The sequence below is a fragment of the Microcaecilia unicolor genome, chromosome 1 (assembly GCF_901765095.1).
Source record: "Microcaecilia unicolor chromosome 1, aMicUni1.1, whole genome shotgun sequence".
NCBI lineage: Eukaryota > Metazoa > Chordata > Amphibia > Gymnophiona > Siphonopidae > Microcaecilia > Microcaecilia unicolor.
Window position 1 is genome coordinate 262,989,667 of NC_044031.1, and position 24,194 is coordinate 263,013,860.

The 24,194-nt window shown below is 42.9% G+C and overlaps 1 protein-coding gene across 5 annotated transcripts in view; it reads left to right on the top strand.

The window, feature by feature from the left end:
* CNOT10 (CCR4-NOT transcription complex subunit 10) overlaps positions 1-24,194 on the top strand; it is a 130,103-nt gene that overhangs the window by 21,412 nt on the left and 84,497 nt on the right. For 4 of the 5 annotated variants that reach the window (XM_030206031.1, XM_030206013.1, XM_030206038.1 and 1 more), the window contains 3 exons: positions 2,266-2,408; positions 4,338-4,424; positions 14,692-14,775. In XM_030206031.1, coding sequence (XP_030061891.1) covers positions 2,266-2,408; positions 4,338-4,424; positions 14,692-14,775 — 314 coding nt within the window. The remainder of the gene's footprint in view (positions 1-2,265; positions 2,409-4,337; positions 4,425-14,691; positions 14,776-24,194) is intronic. The other variant, XM_030206046.1, reaches the window with a different exon arrangement.

The following is a 24,194-nucleotide window of genomic DNA, read 5'->3' on the forward strand; positions in this document are numbered from 1 at the left end:
ATGACCTTGGCATGCCAAGGATACCTGTGAAGTCTGATACCTAGAACAAATGGAAAACAGTCCTATGTCTCTTCAACTTGCTGTCTCTGCAAATCTGTCTTGCCAAAATAGTGCCTAGATGAGGAAATTGGATATGTACTCTTCAACACCATCTCATTTGTTGAAATACTTCAAATTATGATGTCGGAGATGCAGCCAGCATTCATGCATGGGATGCTGGCACTCATCTTTGATCATCCAAGCTTATTTTGAACAGGAATGCTTTTAGCTGTTCTGTAGGGGTGAATGCTCTGCTGTGCATTATTAAAACTAAATAACCTCCCCACCACTCCCTCTTCACTTCCCAAGCAACTGCCCAGTTAATGTTTAATCAATTAAACTTTAATTCCTTATCACACTGCTAGCCTAGTCCAAACCCATGCATTGAGTCTCCCTACCAACAAATTACTGAACTATTTCAGCTGGCATCAACTCCTGCAATTCTCCACTATTTCTCTGCCTCAAGCAGATGGTGTAGGTTGGTTTTGGTTGGTGCAGCAGGTCCTAGGCCCGATTCCCTGTGCCACAGTCCACAGCCTGCATCCCTTGTGGCTGAATCCTTGAGTCTGTCGCTCTTAGGGTTTGTTCCACAGTTCTTACTCCAGTAGAGTTTAGAGATGCAGCCCCAAGCATTAGACCAGGGACTGTAGCTTGTGGTGGCTCCTAGCCTCGGTCTCTGAGTCCCCTGCCTTTGCGGAGATGTGTGTATGTGTGCTGTTGAGAGGGGTCTAAGTGAAAGACCTCACCCTCAGAATGTTGTTCTTGGTGGCCATCTCCCTGACCAGCAGGGTCTTTGAGTTGCAAGCTCTGTCTTGCAGGGATCTCTACTTTTCTTTTTTGGATGAGACGGTCTCTCTCCTAACAATTCCTTCTGTCCAAATGTGGTTTTCCTATTTCATGTGAACCAGGTAGTAGTAGTTCTAGCCTTTTCTAAGCGGAAACATTCTGAGGTCTCTCGGAAACTCCATAAGCTGGATGTTTGCAAGGTCTTGTGTTAGTATTTGGAGGTGACCAATTCCTTCTGTTTGTCAAACAAACTTTTTGTGCTTTTTCAGGGCCATGTATGGAGCAAGAGGCCTCCTATGTCTTCTATAGTGCATTGGATCAAGGCTGCCATTGTAGGAGGTGGTTCTGTTGGCTCATCCCACTCAGGTCCAGACAGTATCCTGGTCAGAGGCTTTAACAGTTGCTTCTGAGGATGTTTGCAAGGTGGCAATGTGGTTGCTGTACATTCTTTGTGACGCATTATAAGATTGACATTGTAGCCTGGGGTGATACAGCCTTTGGCGAAGCGGTGATTCAGGGAGTTTTGTCTTTTTATACATCCCCTTGGTTTGGACTGGTTTAGCAGGATGATAAGATGAAGTTCTGCTAGACCAGTCCAAAGTACACCCTGGAAGACTGGCATATGATATCTCCTTTGGGCTGGGCCTGCTCTCTCCCTATGATGGTATATAGTTCATGTGGATTTGTGATTCATGATATATGCTGCTTGGTTTCAATGGGATTTAAGTTGGTTTTGACAAGGTGGACCTGCTTCTGCTTTGGCAGTGGCATACTGGACAATTCTAGACTTCAGACATTAGACTGGTGATATCACTGGAATAATTCAGTTTCTCAACGTTCAACTAGTGGCGGAGGGTCTCAGCATATTGGTTTGGACTTGTCTAGCAGGACTCAACGAAAGGAAGTTAATAGAATAAGTTTCACCTTTTGGAGCCCTGTTTGGCAACTACTGTGCTGTGGCAGAAAGGACCTATCATTTGTTAAGGGATGGCAGTTACTGGGCATGTTGTAAAGGGATTTAGATTAGCTCATGCCTTTATCAGTAGTTCAAGTTACTAAATGGCTTACAATATAAGTTTGTGCATGAGGCAATGGGGGGAGGTTAAGTGATTTTGTCCAGGGTCACCAGGAGCCTCAGTAGGATTTCAATTCTGGCTTCCCTGGTCCTCAGACCACTGCTCTAACCATCAGGCTAATCCTAATAGGGGGCGTTTGCAGCCAACACTGTATTGGCACCCTTTTGGCCAAAGACTGTTTAGGGCAGGCAGCCTAGTTCATGACCAGTGAATAAATCCATGTTTCTTGAATAGTTCTCTTTGGGGAGAGGCAAAATAAAGGGAAAAAATTAACCCAAGCATGTCTCTTGTTAGTATTACAGAATAATGCTGACTAATGTCTTGTGTTGCTTTTTTTTTTTTTTTTTTCCTGGGAACTGCTCAGAAGAGAGGTTTGCCCAGGCGGTATGTTTCCTACTTGTAGACGTTTATCTTCTAACTTACCAAACTGAGAAAGCTTTGCATCTGCTTGCTGTCCTAGAGAAAATGATTTTGCAAGGCAACAGTAACAAAAATGGGAAAAATGAGGTAGGTGTTTCAGAGCAAATACTGGATACATTTGTATATATTACAATATTGTGCAACATGGCTTTGGCAGATTTTTATTCACTTGTCATTCTAAATTCAAACTCAACACAAGTCGCAATTCGTGTACTTACAGTCTAAACCAAATTTGAAAGATGGACTATAAATAAATAGCAATTGTTTTTACAAAAGTACAGCCAGTGCAATAACTTTGTTAGGTGTCCTCAGGTCCACTTATGGATGGATTTCTTTGGTGATAAATAATGAGCCTGATAGTCAGCTAGGGTTAAGCACTGGCCACGGCATTTAATGGATAGTGCCGTTGAATATATTAAAGTTTTCTATTTCTGTTGATGGCTCTCTCATTCTCCCTGTCTCCTCAGCTCGAAACCTTGGAGTCATCTTTGACTCTTCTCTCGCCTTCTCTGCTCATATCCAGCAGATCACCAAGACCTGTCGTTTCTTTCTTTACAACATCCGTAAAATCCGCCCCTTTCTTTCCGAGCACTTTACCAAAACCCTCATCCACACCCTTGTCACCTCTCGTTTGGACTACTGCAATCTGCTTCTTGCTGGCCTCCCACTTAGTCACCTCTCCCCTCTCCAGTCGGTTCAAAACTCTGCTGTCCGTCTCGTCTTCCGCCAGGGTCGCTTTACTCATACTACCCCTCTCCTCAAGTCGCTTCACTGGCTCCCTATCCGTTTTCGCATCCTGTTCAAACTTCTTCTACTAACCTATAAATGTACTCACTCTGCTGCTCCCCAGTATCTCTCCACACTCGTCCTTCCCTACACCCCTTCCCGTGCACTCCGTTCCCTGGATAAATCCTTCTTATCTGTTCCCTTCTCTGCTACTGCCAACTCCAGACTTCGCTCCTTCTGTCTTGCTGTGCCCTATGCCTGGAATAGACTTCCTGAGCCCCTACGTCTTGCCCCATCCTTGACCATCTTTAAATCTAGATTGAAAGCCCACCTCTTTAACATTGCTTTTGACTCGTAACCACTTGTATCCACTCGCCTCCACCTACCCTCCTCTCCTCTTTCCTCTACACATTAATTGATTTGTTTGCTTTATTTTTTGTCTACTAGATTGTAAGCTCTTTGAGCAGGGACTGTCTTTCTTCTATGTTTGTGCAGCGCTGCGTACGCTTTGTAGCGCTATAGAAATGCTAAGTAGTAGTAGTAGTAAAGTTTACTTAGTGCTGCCGAATATACATCTAAAGGATGACTGCCACTTTAGTGACTATCCGCTGAATTTAGGCTTGCTGTTATTCATTTAGCAGATGAGTATCACCACTAAATGTTTAGTTTTTGGTGCTGCTACTGCTCTTTTCTCTAATCTGTTCTTTTCTCTAATCAGATAATATTTGACCATTTAGTAAAATAAATAGACCAGTGTTAGTATAGCTTTGAAAGTGTTGGGATAAACATCTGCTTCAGATGCATAAACTCAATTTATATATTGGCCTATACCCCCTGATATTCAGCACTATTTGACCTGCCTGGAACGGAGAGAGAAGAGGAGATGCTGGACACGGGTTCATGGTAGGAAAGGGGAGTTGAGATAATGGCCAACTGGGGGGGGGGGGGGGAGGTAGAGAGGAGAGGAGATGCTAGACAACTTTGGGATTGTAGAGAGGAGAAAGGGAGAGCTGAACTATTGGGGAGAAGGGCTAGGGTCTTTAGTTGCCTTGGGGGGAGGAGGGGCATGACTAAAAGTTTGCCTAGGTATCCAATACCTTTGGGTAGGCCCTGGTTGTGTCTGAGAGATTTTGAAAATGTTACCTTTTTAGATGTGGATACCCATAACTTTTAAATATGTTGTCATATATATTTGTCAAAATCCTTTCTGTTTTCTGAAATGTTTTTTTCCACAAGATTGATAAATTTCATCTTAAGGTGTGTTTTTTTTTTTCTTCACTGTGTATGCAGACTGCTAATAATACTAATAAAGATGTGTTAAGCCAGAAGCCAGAAAGTGGAGCTCATGTAGAGGTTGCAAAATCTAAGATACATCAGGTGGGAATTTTTTTTTTCCTTTGACAAATAGCATGTTTAATGCAGAGATAAACTAGAGTTTATGGCTATGCACCATGAATGAAATTAGGCAAACTAGATTGGCTTTACGGTACTTATCTGCCATAATTTTCTGTGCACTTTATATTTGTATGAAGAGCTGCTTCCAAATTTTCTTTTTTTCACTTTATACTTTTAATTATAAGTACAAGGTAAAAATAAAAGCAAGTAAAAACAAACAAACTTATAATATCAATCTAGCCCACATGAAGGGAATACAAGGAACCCATGAGGGAGGGAGCGACGCTAGATCTGGTACTCACAAATGGGGATAATGTGTCAAATGTCCGAGTGGGTGCCCACCTGGGCAACAGTGACCATCAAACGGTTTGGTTTGATATGATGGCTGAAGAGGAGGGTGGCCACTCAAAACTCAAAGTCCTGGATTTCAAACATGCTGACTTTAGTAAAATGGGGGAATACCTGAGGAAGGAGCTGATGGGATGGGAGGAAATACAAGAAGTGGAAGGACAGTGGTCCAGACTGAAAGAAGCTATAAGTAGGGCCACGAACCTTTATGTAAGGAAAGTAAATAAAAGCAAGAGAAAAAGGAAACCGATATGGTTCTCCAAGCAAGTGGCTGAGAAAATAAAGGCTAAAGAGTTGGCGTTCCAGAAATACAAAAAAACTCATGAAAAGGGACATGAGGAGGAATACCGGATGAAACTGAAAGAAGCCAAGAGAGAGATACGACTGGCGAAAGCGCAAACGGAAGAACAAATGGCTAGAAATGTGAGGAGGGGTGGCAAAATTTTCTTCAGGTATATTAGTGAAAGGAAAATGACTAAAAAGGGAATTGTGAGACTAAAAGATACTGCGAACCGCTATGTGGATAATGATGAAGAAAAAGCAAATTTGCTAAATAGATACTTCTGTTCTGTTTTCACAGAAGAAAATCCTGGAGAAGGACCACGATGGACTGCAAAAAGTACAAATGAGATTGAAGTGGATAGAGCACCGTTCACGGAAGAGAGTGTGTATGAACAACTTGAAAAGCTAAAGGTGGACAAAGCCATGGGGCCGGATGGGATCCACCCTAGGATATTGAGGGAGCTCAGAGAGGTTCTGGCGGGTCCTCTTAAAGATTTGTTTAATAAATCCTTGGAGACGGGAGAGGTTCTGAGGGATTGGAGATTGGCGGATGTGGTCCCACTTCACAAAAGTGGTGATAGGGAAGAAGCTGCAAACTACAGGCCGGTAAGCCTCACTTCAGTTATTGGAAAAGTAATGGAAGCGATGCTGAAGGAAAGGATAGTGAATTTCCTGGAAGCCAATAAGTTGCAAGATCCAAGACAGCATGGATTTACCAAAGGGAAATCGTGCCAAACGAATCTCATTGAGTTCTTTGATTGGGTGACAGGAGAACTGAATCAGGGACGAGCTATGGACGTAATCTACTTAGATTTCAGCAAAGCTTTTGACACGGTTCCCCACAGGAGGCTCTTAAATAAACTGGAGGGGCTGAAGATAGGACCCGAAGTGGTGAACTGGATTAGGAACTGGTTGACGGACAGACGCCAGAGGGTGGTGGTGAATGGAATTCGCTCGGAGGAGCGAAAGGTAAGTAGTGGAGTGCCTCAAGGATCAGTGCTGGGGCCGATTCTGTTCAATATATTTGTGAGTGACATTGCTGAAGGGTTAGAAGGTAAAGTTTGCCTATTTGCGGATGATACTAAGATCTGTAACAGAGTGGACACCCCGGAGGGAGTGGAAAACATGAAAAAGGACATACGGAAACTAGAAGAATGGTCTAAGGTTTGGCAATTAAAATTCAATGCGAAGAAATGCAAAGTGATGCACTTAGGAAGTAGAAATCCACGGGAGACGTATGTGTTAGGTGGGGAGAGTCTGATAGGTACGGGCGGAGAGAGGGATCTTGGGGTGATAGTATCTGAGGATTTGAAGGCGACAAAACAGTGTGATAAGGCGGTGGCAGTAGCTAGAAGGATGTTAGGCTGTATAAAGAGAGGTGTGACCAGCAGAAGAAAGGGGGTGTTGATGCCCCTCTATAAGTCGTTGGTGAGACCCCACCTGGAGTATTGTGTTCAGTTTTGGAGGCCGTATCTTGTTAAGGATGTAAAAAGAATTGAAGCGGTGCAAAGAAAAGCTACGAGAATGGTATGGGATTTGCGTTACAAGACGTATGAGGAGAGACTTGCTGAACTAAACATGTATACTCTGGAGGAAAGGAGAAACAGGGGTGATATGATACAGACGTTCAAATATTTGAAAGGTATTAATCCGCAAACGAATCTTTTCCGGAGATGGGAAGGTGGTAGAACAAGAGGACATGAAATGAGATTGAAGGGGGGCAGACTCAAGAAAAATGTCAGGAAGTATTTTTTCACGGAGAGAGTAGTGGATGCTTGGAATGCCCTCCCGCGGGAGGTGGTGGAAATGAAAACGGTAACGGAATTCAAACATGCGTGGGATAAGCATAAAGGAATCCTGTGCCGAAGGAATGGATCCTCAGGAGCTTAGTCAAGATCGGGAGGCGGGGCTGGAGGTTGGGAGGCGGGGATAGGGCTGGGCAGACTTATACGGTCTGTGTCAGAGCCGGTGGTGGGAAGCGGGACTGGTGGTTGGAAGGCGGGGATAGTGCTGGACAGACTTATACGGTCTGTGCCAGAGCCGGGGTTGGGAGGCAGGGCTGGGGAGGTGAGGATAGTGCTGGGCAGACTTATACGGTCTGTGCCTGTGCCAGAGCCGGTGGTTGGGAGGTGGGGCTGGTGGTTGGGAGGCGGGGATAGTGCGGGACAGACTTATACGGTCTGTGCCCTGAAGAGCATAGGTACAAATCAAAGTAGGGTATACACAAAAAGCAGCAAATATGAGTTATCTTGTTGGGCAGACTGGATGGACCATGCAGGTCTTTTTCTGCCGTCATCTACTATGTTACTATGTAAGGCAATATTATTGAAGTACACAAAAACGAAAGCACAGAATAACTGATACAGGCAAATACAACAAAGAAAAACAAAAAAGGAAAATTAATTACAGTCTAAGACTTCCCTTCCCTAGTTTTCCAGCCAGGAAGGTTTCTAATTGCAAAGGACCCAGAAACACATAATGATTACCTTCAAAATCCACTAAACATTTACAAGGAAATTTACGAAAGAAAGTAGCACAAATAGCCAGAACCTTAAGTTGCAAGAAGGCTTTTCTATGAAACTGTCTTGATCTAGAAACATCAGGAAAAAGAACAGCCTGACCATAAAACAAAATGTTTTTCTCAGGAAAATATGCTTTTTAAATTGGCAACTGCTTCAGATTGCAACATAACAAGTAATAAGCTCACTTATTAATGACATCTTGTGAAGATTCCAAAAAGTGGGATAAATCCAAGCTCTCAGGGGAATTAATCATATAACCTCCCTCTGCTTTAATCTCTTTAGTGCCCCTAGGAATATAATATAAATTAGTCACAATTATAGAATCATAATTGGGGAACTGAAGAGTATCTCTTAAATAAGACTTAAACAACTCTCTCGAGGAGAGATAATGTGTCACAGGAAAATTCAATAAACACAAATTACATGCCCTGGCAGAATTCTCAATAGCTTCCATCTGTGTATGTATGTATTAAAAGATCATCCTTAGTAATTGCTACCATTGCAGGCTGAACAGATTTCAGCTGAGAGTCTGTCTTAGACAAACGCTATTCCACTGATTTAACTTTATTGCTGTGTTCAGCGAGCTTTTGATAAGTTTCTTCTGAAAATTCAGTTAACTTAAGTTCTCATGCAAAGCTTTTTCCATCCTATAAACTACAGCTCCAATATCTTTTAAGGAAACGTTTTCTAGGTCTGGGTTGTCCAACCTCCGTCCTCGAGGGCTGCAATCCAATCAGGTTTTCAGGATTTCCCTGCCTCCATTGTATGCAAATAGATCTCATTCATATTCATTAGGAAATTCTGAAAACTTGACCAGTGAGAACTGAGGTTGGACACCCATTCTCTAGATTATCGAATAGAGAAGAAGCATACAAAATAAGAGGAAACTTCATAGGTACTGGTAATGTGTCCCTGGATCCGACATTAGTAGGAATTGAAAGTTGCTTTGGGGGGGGGGGGGGGGGGGTGGAGGGGGAGAGAGATCACACCACCCCTGGATACATTTCACTTCCATCCATGGAAGGTTGCTGCAACTCTTGGATAACTGCAGGTTGAGGAGGTGGAGTTCAACTACCCAATGATAAGGAGACAGAAGAAGACGATAATATACTGTCTGTTCCAGTAGTAGAAGTATCTGTTGTAACCTGAAGATGTTGATCCATTGGGCCTCATGGGTGCTGGTTTCACTATCTTAGTGCCCTTATGTTTCCCCATGGGTACAGGAACAGCTCCACAAAATCTTCTGCTCCTCGCTCCTCAGTAGGCTCCAAATGGGCATGGCATGCCCCTTTGGTCATGCCCCTTCAGGCACATGCCCACATTCCACGGTAAAGTGCAGTTCTTACACAGCTGCCGTGGGGTATCTGATGTCACAGGTAGGAGCTCTGTCTGCAGCTGTGCCTGCCCACCACTGCACGATTCCTCCAACAAATCCCAGGTATTCCCCAAATTTTCTTGGTTTTCTTGTCCTTGATTATATTATAGTATATATGTGGAGGATAATTTTATAACATGGCACCATGGGTAGGCGCTTACTTTTCAATGCTAGAGTAATTCATCTAATGCATGCCTGCATTGCAGGGGTGGACATTGATACCAGCTTTAGAGCTAGTGTAAATGTCTGTACTTATATTTTGCATAAATGATAGTGTTTTTCTATAATCTGCATCTGTACTTGTGCACGCCACCCAAACTTTGCCCATTCACATGCCCACTGTCAAAGTACTTGATGATATGTGGCCACCTACTTGTGCTAATGGCTAAATATTGCCAAATGGACATATACTTCACTACTTTTTAAAATTGTTTTCCTTGTTTTCAAAAGCATTGCGCCGGTAGTGCAATCAACTTTTCCATATGATAAACATAACTGTATTTAATCTTCCAGATATGCATAGGTAGGGTCTCCACCTTCTTCCAGCTTGCAGCCAGGGTCAACTTTGTGGCATTTAAGAAATAGCATACAAGTTTTATGTAAACCTGTTTCAGCCCTGGTATAGCTGTATTAAATAAAAATATTCCTAGGGAATCAAATGACTAGTACAACAGTGAATCTGATATTTCTCACTTCAGAAGGCTCTGGCTTTAGAGCAGGTCCCGGCAGGAAAACAGAAGAACGGTAACCCTTGTAGACACACAGATGAGTCAGTCACAACAAGGGTGACAAAAGAAAGGGCAGCAGACGATGTTCAAACTAACAACTTTATTAAACATCCAGGACTCGACACGAGTCGTATTTCAGCACGCAAAGGCCTTCTTCAGGAGTCTTTGATTGGATGTATGCTGTTATTAAACTAAGCTCATACTGGGAAAGACCAAAGGTCCATCAAACTCAGCATCCTGTTTCAAACAGTGGCCAATCCAGGTCACAAATACCTGGCAAGATCCCAAAAAAGTACAAAACATTTTATACTGCTTATCCCAGAAATAGTGGATTTTTCCCAAGTCCATTCAATAAGTCTATGGACTTTTCCTTTAGGAAGCCGTCCAAACCTTTTTTAAACTCCACTGAAAAGGCATTTGATAGAATGTTTGGGGCTTTTTTTATTTATGGTAATGGAGAAGATGGGTCCTAGGATAGGGATACTTAACCTTCTTTTTGGTTCCTGCATGCTTTTAACTAACCAGTACCCCGCTTCCTAAATCACATGTCCACTAGTGACTACTGACAGCTACATATGTTGTTGTTGGCTGCTAATTGCTAACATGTCACTAAAATTACTCTGGTGCACAGTTATACTAGCAATAACAGTCCTAATAACTGCCTTCAGTCTATTTAGAAAGATGTTTGACCTGTTCCTACACCTCTTGAGAGTATGGGCACAACTGGTTGTCCCCTGGTCTAGGAGGTTACTTTAAAAGTGGGTGTGAGTGCTCAGTGATTCACTGAGGGCTTGTGTGGAAATCAATAGAACTTTGTTCCTTTCCCACATGCCTGCTGTCATGCTTCCTTTTTGCTGTTACATTAGAACCATTGAGTAAGAACTTCTTTTGATGTAAAGGCAGGGCAGAAGGTGGGGAATGAATTCAAAACCAAACTCTTTGCTGATGACTTCATATCTACTTTTAACTGTAGTACTGATAATGCTGCCTGACCTAATGGTTGAATTGCAGCATTTGGGGAAGTTTTCGGCTTTAAAGTAATTGTGACCAAATCAGAAGCACTAAATATGAGCTTATCAGGATCCTTAAGGGACCGATTACAATCAAGCTTCCGATTTTAATGGGCCAGGAGATATATAAAATACCTGAGTGTTAATGCCCAGCAAAATAACAGTCACCAAGGACTGAAATGGGCCGGCTTGAATATATCTTGGTTGGGTCCAACAGCCACGGTTAAAATGATGGTGCTTCCCAAATATATGTATTTCTCAGACTCTCCCCATAATGATCCACAAAATATTTCTCAGATATACAACAGGTTGCAGTGGTTTATCTGGAACAGAAGGCACTAAGAACATCTTGGAAAGTACTGACTTGATGAAAAAAAGGTGGGCATGGCTGTTCCTGATCTCTATGGATACTATATAGCAGCTCAACTGCAATTAATCCTAAATTGGATTGCTTTTTCTGCCAAACATTGGGTTATATTGGAAGCCTTGTGTATCAGTGATTGGCCAGTATTTTATCTACCATGAATAAAAGGAGCTAAACCGCCTACTATGAATATCTTGATGGGATCTATGGGGACTTTGTGCCGTACGTCAACTAGTGGATAAAGAAGAGCATTAAAACAGTAAAGGAAGAATACCAACTTGCTGGAAAAAGAACCTCATCAGTATATTAGGGCTGCTCATTTAACACAATGGCAAGATTAATGCATTAAAAGTTTAACACAATTAACAGCGTTTGGTCTGCATCACCCCTGTGTCTGTCTCTCCTATCCCCCCAAACATCCAGCATTACCCCATCTCTCCCCTGTCCCCATCAGCACCATCCTGTATTGCCCTATATGTTTCCCTTTCTCTACCTTCCCCCCTTACCCCTGTTTACTTGGTTGCTGACCTGCTACTTCTTCCGGTCTGTAAGTCAGCGGCTGTAACAGTAGCAAACAAGGTAGGCACAGGGACATTGCCCGGTGTGTGCCGCCACTGGATCTAGCGGCACTCAACTTTGACATTTTGGGGGGGGGGGAGGGTTTCACCATGTTAAAAAAAGATCCTAGGAAAGCAGAAAAATAGCTTTGAGGTCATGTGTACTAGAATGGGGCCACAAAAGGGCACAATCTCAAAGATCTACGAATTACTTAAGAGAGTAGTCAGTATAAACCTGCATATCATAAAAATGCAAACCGCTTCGGTTGTTCCACAGGAAGGCTGTATATCAATTCCATGGCCCTTTAATTATTAGGAAGAATGGGAAAAAGATATAGGGGCAGAAATTCCTGAGGCCTATTGGCAGGAAACATGCCACTCATTTAATTGAGAGTGGTTGCAAGATTCTTATGGTATTGGTATTTGACACCAATAAAAATGTGAACCATCTGTATTAGTTTTAAAATAGTTTAAAAGAATTGATATACCACCCTTCTAACATAAAATCAGAGTAGTTTACAACACAGTTAAAATCATATATAGTGGGAATGTCCAGCAGTAAAAAAAAAAAAAAAAAAGGAAGACCGTGCAAAGTTTGGTTAAAGAGATCACTTTTGTTGGTCTCCCATTAACACTACAAAGTTATTTGCTATCTCACCCCCCCACCCCCCAGAGAGTGCTGAGGATAGACATAAGCTGCTCATATTTAAGTAATTTATAGGATGGAATTAGCCACAGCATGGAAACAAGCATTGGTGCCTTTTAAGAAAAAGATTGTTTACTCTTGTGTTTATTGCCAGGCAAAGCTTACAGCTTGTAGAGGTGAGACAATTAACAAATTCTGATGAAGTAGGGCATCATATAAGCAGAGAGAATCTCCTGAGATATTGAATGTGTAAGGCTAAGATGAGTCAAGTGGGTAGGATAGAGTGTGTGTGAGAGAGAGAACTATGGGATTGGAAAATGTGTGCCAGACTGAGGTGGTGGGGGAGGGGGAGGTTTGGAAACAAATAGCTCACTATATGCAATGGGATGCAAGATATTTACTGAGTAGATATGTGGCATCAGCTGCAACAAAATGGATGAAGTTGTTGCTGTATCTATTTGTGAAGGCTTTTGTTTTTACAAGTTTTTTTATTGGTTGAATTAAAAAAAAAATCAGGAAACTTTTCAAAGTTTGTACCACGCATGAGTGTAATGCTTTGTATTGTCATATACAACCTCCACAGAGCCAGAAAGATATACCTATACCTGCTGTCCTCTCTCCCTTTATTAAAGAAAATTTTTCTTACTTATTTGAGTTCCTTCAGAATTGTTGGGTGAATACAGTCAGGTCCTGGTGATTTGATACTACTTAGTTTGTGAGTTTGTTCTAGTATCTCTTTTCTGGTTCAGAGTGATTTATTCCATTCCTTACTTAATCTCTGAACATTATTACTTGTATCTGACATCTTGAAATGACTATGTCATAACCAAACTCTGTAAGCCACATTGAGCTTGCAAAAATAGGTGGGAAATGTGGGATACAAATGCAATAAATAATAATAATAATAATAAGAACATAAGAATTGCCATATTTAAAGATTTAAAATGTATTAACTTGGAAGAAAGATGGGAGATGTAGTAGAGAAGTTTAAATACCTACATGGTATAAATGCACAGGAGGTGAGTCCCTTTCAGTTGAAAGGAAGCTCTGGATGAGGGAGCATAGGATGAAGGTGAAAGGTGATAGACTCAGAAGTAACCTGAGGAAATACTTCTTCACGGAAAGGGTGGTGAATTCATGGAATAGCCTCCCAGTGGAGGTAGTGGAGATGAAACTGTACCTGAATTTAAGAAAGCTTGAGACAAGTACATAGGATCTCTAAGGGAGAGTAGATGGCATGGATAGGTAGTCTGGATAGGCCATATAGTCTCTTTCTGCCTTCATTTTTCTATATTTCTCTGTTTTCTATATTGGGTCAGACCAAGGGTCCCTCTAGCCTAGTATCTTGTTTACAATAGAAGCCAGTCCAGATGACAAGTACTTGAGGAAGATTCCATGTTACCTAACCCCAAGGATAAACTGTAGCTTTCTCTAGGTCTACCGTGACAATGGGTATGTCCCTAGCATCCTCTGCAGTTCATACCAAAGCAAAGCATTCACTTTAGTTTTTCTTCTGTGGTTTTATATTCTATCAGCACCCTTTTTTAGTCTCCAATCATGTAATTATCCAGCTGATTCCCTTGCAGGCTTCTTGTGCTTGATCTTGAAAAAGATTTTTTGTTTATGCATTTTGTTGTTTCTTCGCATTCACTGCTGACCTTCCTTTGTTATGGAATAGACTTCCAAGATTGTTCAAAATTCATCTCACAGTCAGACTTTAACCCTCACAATTGCACTTTCTTGTAAATTCTGCATTTTATCACGGTCTCCCTCTCTTACTTTTCATATTACTGCATATACCCAGTAATTTTAGTTCCCACCATGTTACCAAGTATCAACACTAGGCTGATTTCTAGTTTCCTGAATTATCTAGCTATATACATTTGTAGTAACTGAATTGCCAGTAATGAAGTCAGTCCTGTCTCCTATTCTCCTGGGTGAACAACCCTGCACAATCATATTTTACACGATAGGATAACACTATCTGTAAATGCCAGGTACAGGATCATAACCTATCACTCCAGTGTGATACACTGCTTCTGGTGACCTTGCTCCTTCAAAGCAGGAGCTTCCAAAGTCGAGGTGGGACCCTTATATGTCCCTGAAGGTGTTTCCTATAGTCTGTACTTATTGTGTGAGACCTCAGAGCTTGTTGTACCTTATATACACATGTGACCTCTGTCAGGGAGGTAAATTGTACATGTGGCACTCAGTGTAAAAATCTGGGAAAACCCTTTCCTGATACTGGATTGCTACCTGTATATATGTTTTTTTTTAAGTTATTAAAAGCAATTGGGAAATACTTAATCAAAATGAAGTTCCTAAATTTCTGAACTGTGTGAAGTTCAAAACAACTAGCTTTTCTTAGTTTTGATGATGTTTAACCAACTGTGTATCCTTAATTATTTTTTTTTCAGTATAAAGTGAGAGCCTATATTCAGATGAAGTCCCTAAAAGCCTGCAAAAGAGAAATCAAGTCAGTTATGAACACAACTGGAAATGTAAGAAATTAACACTATTTTGTTCAAGTTCAGTCTTATTAAAATCTGTAGTACTTTTTCTGCTATATTAAATTCATTTGGCAGTTTGAAATACCTACAAGACAAGACTGCTTTCTTAGCAGTTGTATATGTATTTGATAAAGTTAAGTAGAACACTATCCCCCTAATTCTATAACCCAAGGTGTCAATATTCAGCTGGCAGTGCTGCTGACTGCCAGTGGTGTTATGCCTGGAAATATAATGCCGAGCCATGTCCAGGCTTCGGCATTGAAATTTTGTGTTTGTGGAGCCAGCAATGCTATTGCTGTTAAGTGCGATATTCAGCACTTAACTGGCTGCAGATACCTGCTTAAAGATGGAACTGACTTATATGCGGTCCTATTGAAGAGTAGCAAATCTCCTGGACCGGATGGTATTCATCCTAGAGTACTGATAGAACTGAAAAATGAGCTTGCGGAGCTACTGCTAGTGGTATGCAATTTATCCTTAAAATCGAGTGTGGTACCGGAAGATTGGAGGGTGGCCAATGTAACGCCCATTTTTAAAAAAGGTTCCAGGGGAGATCCGGGAAATTATAGACCGGCGAGTCTGACGTCGGTGTCGGGGAAAATGGTAGAGGCTATTATTAAAACCAAAATTACAGAGCACATCCAAGGACATGGATTACTGAGACTGAGTCAGCACGGCTTTTGTGTGGGGAAATCTTGCCTGACCAATTTACTTCAATTCTTTGAAGGAGTAAATAAACATGTGGACAAAGGGGAGCCGGTTGATATTGTGTATCTGGATTTTCAAAAAGCGTTTGACAAGGTACCTCATGAAAGGCTACAGAGGAAATTGGAGGGTCATGGGATAGGAGGAAATATCCTATTGTGGATTAAAAACTGGTTGAAGGATAGGAAACAGAGTGGGGTTAAATGGGCAGTATTCACAATGGAGAAGGGTAGTTAGTGGGGTTCCTCAGGGGTCTGTGCTAGGACCGCTGCTTTTTAATATATTTATAAATGATTTAGAGATGGGAGTAACTAGCGAGGTAATTAAATTTGCTGATGACACAAAGTTATTCAAAGTCGTTAACTCGCAACAGGATTGTGAAAAATTACAGAAGGACCTTACGAGACTGGGAGACTGGGCGGCTAAATGGCAGATGAGAGCAAGTGCAAGGTGATGCAAGGTGATGCATGTGGGGAAAAAAGAACCCGAATTATAGCTACGTCATGCAAGGTTCCACGTTAGGAGTTACGAACCAAAAAAGGGATCTGGGTGTCGTCGTCGATAATACACTGAAACCTTCTGCTCAGTGTGCTGCTGCGGCTTGGAAAGCGAATAGAATGTTGTGTATTATTAGGAAAGGTATGGAAAACAGGTGTGAGGTTGTTATAATGCTGTTATATCGCTCCATGGTGCAACCGCACCTTGAGTATTGTGTTCAATTCTGGTCGCCGCATCTCAAGAAAGATATAGTGGAACTGGAATAGGTGCAGTGAAGGGCGACTAAAATGATAGCGGGGATGGGACGATTTCCCTATGAAGAAAGACTAAGGAAGCTAGGGCTTTTCAGCTTGGAGAAGAGACGGCTGAGGGGAGACATGATAGAGGTATATAAAATAATGAGTGGAGTGGAACAGGTGGATGTGAAGCGTCTGTTCACGCTTTCCAAAAATACTAGGACGCATGCGATGAAACTACAGTGTAGTAAATTTAAAACAAATCAAAGAAAATGTTTCTTCACCCAACGTGTAATTAAACTCTGGAATTCGTTGCCGGAGAACGTGGTGAAGGCGATTAGCTTAGCAGAGTTTAAAAAGGGGTTAGACTGTTTCTTAAAGGACAAGTCCGTAAACCGCTACTAAATGGACTTGGGAAAAATCCACAAATCCGGGAATAACATGTATAGAATGTTTGTACGTTTGGGAAGCTTGCCAGGTGCCCTTGGCCTGGATTGGCCGCTGTCGTGGATAGGATGCTGGGCTCAATGGACCCTTGGTCTTTTCCCAGTGTGGCATTACTTATGTACTTATGTACTATTTATGTGGTTACCTTGGCTGATTAAGTTCCAGATATTGGCTTTTAACTGGTGAAGTGCTGAATCTGACCCCACAACACCCCCAAAATAGCTGGTTTTGAGTTTAGCGACAATGAGTTATTTTCAGCAGCAGTAACCGATTAAGTTCCCCCCAAAATAATCGGTTAGCCCCGAACAGGCATTCTAATCATTTCTGGCTAGTTAAATCGCTTTTGAATATCGAGCTCAGAGTTCCTAAATATAAAGCACTATTTGCATATTAATGGGGGATGCTCAAGAGATCCCTGTACCGCAAATCCAGCACAGGAAAAATAGCGCAGCATGCGCATTACTCAGGGCTAACTTTTCTGTCAGTGCCTGAATGCTGATTGGCTCAGGCATTGAAAGGAAAGTAAAAAAAACAACAAAATGAAGCATACTGTATAGCATGCTGCTGCCCCTTCCTCCTAACCTTCTCCCCCACCCCCTTTGAAACAAAAAGTCTCCAGTGGTCCTCTGCCCCCCCTCCCCCATGCCAGGGACCATTTCTTGCCGGGCTGAGCCCAACCTCCCTAGTTACCACTGCCCCCCCTCCAAATCCCTCTACATACCTTGCCATCGGAGGCAAAAGGGATGCCTACTCCCTCCTGCCTCTGGGTCTGCCCTCTTCAAAATGGTGGCATCCTGCTTTAGCCCGTTGCATCCTGGGATACACTCGGCCGGCCTGAGTACCATATGTAAGCCACATTGAGCCTACAAATAGGTGGGAAAATGTGAGATACAAATGTAGCAAATAAATAAGGAAGGCAGTGTTGGGGTGCTGCCATTTTGAAGATGGCGGGTCCAGAGGCAGGAGGGAATAGACATGCCTTCTGCCTCCTAAGGCAGGCAGGGTATATGGAGGGATCTGGGGAGTCGGATTCCACTAGTCCACCAGGGCCAGCAGTAACTAGGGGTTGGGCATGGCTGGGCTTGGCCTGGTCTAGCCAAGGATCCGCCGGGACGGGGAGAGGTCCACTGTTTTGTTTTTAGGTTGCAGAGTGGGGTCCACCAGACCACTGAGGTTTTTTTTTTAGGGGGGAGGCTTGGGTGAGCCTTTGGGAAGCCCGTCCAGGGCAAGATGGGTTGGTGGGAGAGAAGGGGTGCTGCTAGATACCTCTTCTGTCAACTAACCCTCAATGCTGCCCCAGACCTGATGTTTTTTCTGGTGCTAAACATGCCTGAGAGCTGCTTTTTAAAAAAAAAAAATTTAGAATTGCAGGGTACTAAATCACTGCATTTATGTGCATGAAAACGTAGTCAGCGCTAAAACCATTAGAGCATTCTGTGCACCCTAATGCCTGTGCTATTCTGGCGCTAATCGCCTCTAATGTAGTGCCAGCGTTGGGTTCTGAGCATCGAACCATAGAATAGTAGCACCTGCATGAATCTGACATTCACGTGCAATGTGTGCACTCGGCGATATTCTAGTATGTGAGCACATAGGTCATATAGCATGGGCGGGTCCCATAGTTGCAATGTAACTTATAGAATATTCTAAGTTAACATTCTGAAGTGCAGCACTTAATACACTCACATTTACATCTGCCTTTTACATGGTGTAAATGATAGCATCCAGATGTTAGCCTTCAAATTCTGTCTTAACGCTCTAGTCTGTAATAGAATCTGGGTGCCCAGATGCCTTTTATAGAATTTGTGCTCAGGGTGACCTTTATAGAATTTCCTCCTGTATAATAAAATGCTATCATTTTAGGAGTTCTAGCACAATGCTGCTTACAAAGTAAAAAAGAAAACCTAGTAGGTAGACCATGTCCACCTGTCTGTGTGACCCTGTTTCAGTGTGGATGAGAGATGGTGGTGGTATTCTTTTGAAGTCAGGGCTTCCAGATGAGTTTGGTTTGTACATGGAAATTCAAAAAAGATGATTGTGCACAGATACCAGGTAAAAAGAATCAAAACCATTTAATAAAAATAGCTAGGTACAGACCTTAGTATTGGATATCCAGGATTAAGTCAGCTCGCAGCTGGAAAAGGCTTGTAAGCCACTTACCACTGTGAGTTGAATATTACCTCCTATATTTGTTAAGAGAATAATTTTAAAAGAATGTGCCTACTTTATGCTCATTTTATTACGGCAGTATAAGTGTCCACGTGCCTTTTATAAACACTCTCTAGAACAGGGTTGTCCAACTTCGGTCTTCAGGGGCCACAACCCAGTCAGGTTTTCAGGATTTCCCCAATGAATATGTATGAGATCTGTTTACATGCATTGCCTCCATTGTATGCAAATAGATCTTGTGCATGTTCATTGCGGAAATCCTGAAAACCTGACCTGGTAAGGGCTGAGGTGGACACCCCTGCTCTAGAACGTTCCCCAATAGCTTGCAAATTCTCAAGTGCAAATTTATACCTCCTTTGAAGAAAATGTAAATATGTGCTTGTACTCTATCCCCTGGATTCTATATAGGTCACCAAAACAGGCATGCGCTGGCCAGATGGCTTGTGCAATCAGTTAAGGAATTAACAGCAATTGGACTTAATTGGCACCAGTTTGGATTTGTGCATGCATCTGGCCTAGATGCTATTCTAGAAATCCGTGCATAACTTTTCCAGCTTGCAACTCAAAAGGGGCATGGCCATGGGAGGTGTATGGACAGATCGGGGGCATTCCTAGAAGTTAGGCACATTGTTCTAGAACACTGTGAATTGCATGGTCAATTCCCAAAAATTAGATGCCAGCATTATACCAGGTTATAGCAAGCGTAAATGCTGGCAATTTGCTGTCAACACTATTCTATAAAGGGCGCACATCCCAGAGTGCCCTTTATAGAATAGTGCTTAGTGCTGATTTTTTTTTTTGTTTTTGTGTTGTTTGGCGTATTGTGTTCAGTTCAAGAAGAAAAAGCACCAAGAACTTTCAAATCCTGAACAGTCATATGAATAGATGCTGTATATCATGAACTGGACACAGGCTGTGTTTTGGCACTCAATGCCTGCATCAGGGATCATACAGCATAAAGATTCCAAAATGAGGTAGCCAAGCCTCGGGCTTCTAGTAATAGACCTGTGAAAGGGTCAGTCTTCTAGCGATATGTTCTTCGCACTCTGTTTTTTTTTTTCCCTTAGTTTTTCCTCATTTTGTTTTCAGCTTCTGGTTTTTATTCCTCTAGTTTCTTTTTTAGATATTTTTGTGAGTGGCTGCACGATTGGGCAACAGCACTGTCCTCAATTTGAACACTGCCCCCCCCCCCTTTTTTTTCTTAGTTCATGATTGAGGATTTTAATTTAGCAGAGAGACTTTTTTTTTTTTCGATGTCTTAGAAGACCCCCCTCAGTGGCTTCAAGCAGTGGACCAAGTGTAGGTGCGTAATTTCTGCCATAGACCTGCACAGTTGGTGCATTGGGTGCCTTGGGCCAGTTCATGACCCCTCTGTTTGTACATGCAGGTGAAGACTCAGTGGGTGCGATCGGCTCAAATGGAGCAAACCTTTGGCTCTTCGAAGGCTGGACAATTGACTTCGGCACCGGCAGCATCAACCTCCATGGCTGCTCTGACTTTGGCATGCGCTGGGAGTGCACCAGCATCGAGCGGGTCTTCACCTGCATCAACACCGGGCGTTAGTAGCAAGCCGTCCCCACCAGCAGTTCAGCACTGACGTTTTCTCAGATTGCCTTTGCCAATGCTACTACTACTTAACATTTCTAGAGCGCTACTAGGGTTATGCAGTGCTGTACAAATTAACAAAGAAGGATGGTCCCTGCTCAAAGGAGCTTACAATGTAAAGGACGAAATGTCAAGTTGGGGTAGTCTAGATTTCCTGAGTAGAGGTGTAGTGGTTAGGTGCCAAAGGCGACATTGAAAAGGTGGGCTTTGAGCAGTGCTCACTTTTGATAAGTGCATGCTAATGCAGTTGCTGCAGGGGGCTCACGCTTTGGCATCAAGGGTACTTGGGCCACTGCTGGAACAGCCCCAGGTCCTCTTTGAGGCTCCATCGATGCCAGAGTCCAGGCAGGCAGTACCACCTTCAACATTAGGGGAGGAAGCTTCCTTGAAGTCTGAGAGTAAGGCTGCTCCTTGAAGCTCCTCGGAGCGTGGACGTCTTTCCACCAGAGCGAGGTCAGCACAGACTCATTCACCTGCTCCTGAGTATGGCGAAGAGTCTGATTGGGACCGCTCATGGGAGTCAGATGAGGAGCCACATTACTTCTCAGAGGAGGAGTCATGTGGCATTCCATCTGATTCCTCTCCTCCTCAAGAGAGATGGAAATCTCCACCAGAGGTGCTTTCTTCCACCAGTTTTGTGAGGAAGATGGCAGCGGCTGTCCCATTTAAGTAGGAGATGGAGGAAACGCCTAGAGCAGAGATGGCTGTTCTGGGCTATAAGTCTCCTTCTAAGGAAGGGGTCACTGTACTATTGCACACTATCCGTAAGGATACACTGTTGAAGAACTGAGAGTCTCCCCAGGTGCAGGTCGTGCCTAAGAAGGTGGATACTCGGTATCGTATCCAGAAGGTTCCTGGATTCAAGAAGACACAGTTGCCCCACAACTCCATGGTGTTCGAATCCACTCTCAAATGGGCCAAGAGTTCTCAGTCTTGTGCCTCGGTGCCCCAGGGGTGGGAGGCTAGAACTTTGGACTTTGGGAGAAAGACTTTTCAGGCATATGTTCATTGCCCGCATCCAGTCCTACCAGCTCTACAAGAGCTTTTGCTTGGAGTCTCTGGTATACGGTACACTGACTCTGGCAGACTCTCTCCCTTTGAGCAGGCCGCAGAGTTTCACCAGCTGGCCAACAAGCAAGCAGGTGGAGTGTAGACATTATCTGGCCACGCAGAGTTTCACCAGCTGGCCAACAAGCAAGCAGATGGAGTGTAGACATTATCTGGCCAGGGGCGCTTATGATACTTTTTATGTTGCATCCAGACTCTCTGGAATGGGTGTGGGGATGCACAGACTCTCATGGCTGTGTGTCTCTGACCTAAAACCATCGGTTCAAGAGAGGTTGCTGGAAGTGCTGTGCCGAGGGGACAACTTTGTTTGCAGAGAAAGTGAGGCGGTTGCTAACCTCATTAAAAAAAGCACACAGATACTATCTACACCCTTGGCATACTCCATCTGCATCTTCTTCAGCAAGAACATTTTTGACCAGGTCTAGGCAGCATACCTACTACTCTCAAAGGCATAGACACCCACCTTCTACTCAATCCACTCAGGCTCAGCCCCCAGGCCTCACCAGCCCCGTCCTCAGAGGTCCCAGCCAGCTCCCCATTCCTCCCCATTCAAAGCAAGGCACGGGCTTTTTTTTTTTTACTTAATTTTAAAACAATACAATGCTTATAGAAACATACAATAGCGTATATTATTGGAACAAAGGAAAGAAAAAAAATAAAATAAAATTTACAAAAATGTGACAGTGGGCTGGTAAAAGTAAAACAGAACAGTACATGCAACATACATTTAGGGAGTTGAATTCCTTTTACAAGGTTACATCGCTGTCTAGCAGCGACCATGTTTTATAAAAAGACGAAATGTGACCAAATCTTATGTCAGCTATTTCCTCATATCGCCTATACGAACAGAGCAAGTTCCACCATTCATGAAAAGAAACAAGATGATTATTTTTCCAATGCAATGCAATCAGATGGAGAGCAAGAGAAATCATTAAATTAAACAATTTAACATATTTTTGAGGAATTAACAGGCCAGGCGTTGAAGCCTTAAGGATTAGTATTTTAAAGGACAGAGTATCGTGAATTGTAAATATTTTCTGAGTGGTGCCCCAAACCGAATGCCAGTATGACTGGAGGTTACAACAGGAAAACAAGCAAATGATCTAGTGAACCCACTTCAGACTGACATGACCAGCATAGATTTGATGCACTTAGTTTACTTTAGCAAGCTTTACAGGCATCCAGTAGGATTTATGAACAATGTAATAGGTAGACTGTAGAAGGGCAGCTGAAAAGGAGGAACGCATAGTTTTTGTCCAAAAAAGATCCCACTCCTCCCTGGACAGCGAGACATTTAACTCATTTTCCCATGCAGAAGTAAGGTCAGGACATGTGTTAGGTTTTGACGATCGCATGATTTATACAATTTATATGCAGATTTTGGATTCGTGAGAGATTGACATAGACTGCTGAAACTTGAGGCACGGGCTTTTGACTGGCTCCAGAAGAGCATAGCCACTCAGAAAGTATCCATCTGAGACAACCTTCCAGTTGGAGGGAGGCTCATTTTTTACCAAGATGGATGGCACCTTGTAACCTCCAACCAGTGGGTTCTTCAAATAGTCCGTCTTGGGTATGAGCTACATTGGTGTTAGACACCTTCAAATTGCCCACTGAGAGTGTCGTTCATATGCTCTCAACACAAGCAGGTACTTGCAGAGTAACTCTCTGCCCTTCTACAGGCCCGAGCGGTCAAACCCCTACCACCAGGGGAAGAAGAGAAGGGATTCTATTTCAAGTACTTATGACAAAAAAAACAAAACAAAACGGGAATACCAGCCCATCCTAGACCTAAGGGATTTGAACAGATTCCTACTCAAGGAAAAGTTAGGATGCTTTCCCTGAGCAGTCTTCTTTTCATTCAGGAAAATGACTGACTATGCTCTGAATTTAAAGGTTGCCTATACCCACATTTCGATACTTCCAAGTCACAGGAGGTATGTTAGATTTTGAGTGGAGAAAGGCCACTTCCAGTATTGCGTTCTGCCTTCTGGCCTGGCATCTGCACCCATAGTTTTCACCAAGTGTCTGGCAGTAGTCGCAGTGTATCTACGCAAACTGGGGGTGTATGCAGAGGTGTAGCCAGGTTTTGACGTCAGGGAGAGCAGATTTTTCTAAAATAGGTGCCAGTCATTGTCATCCAGGTAGCAGCCTGATGTTTTTGCTCAGGTGCGGTGGCTGTGGCCAGCAATGATTAACACAAACTGCCTCTGCTGCATCCCATCTATGAGGAAACAGGAAGTTACATCAGGTGGTAGGATCCAGCAGAGATCTTGTGACTGGCTGTAGCAGGCAGCCTTTCGTCTTAACTGTAATTAAAAATATTCAGATTGTGACCATCACCTCAGGAACAGTATGTACACTCCTTCCACTGCTAGACACTTTGTTTAAATCAGATGGGCTTTCGTTTGTGTGGTGACTACAGGATGTAGAGACCACTAGTCTTGAGCATTTTTAATTTGGGTGACAAGAGTCCGCACCTGACTCTGTCAGATGATGTCACCCAGATGCTACAGATAAGTATCTTTGCTTTAATAAAATTACCCTCAAAATACATACCTGCTACACTGTATATTGGTTGTAATCTGCTAGACTTGGGTTTTGTGAGCTAGTAGGTTAAATATTGAGCTAAATATTTATTTTTAGAAGTAACTAAGAATCTGTGGTAAAATCTTTGAGTCT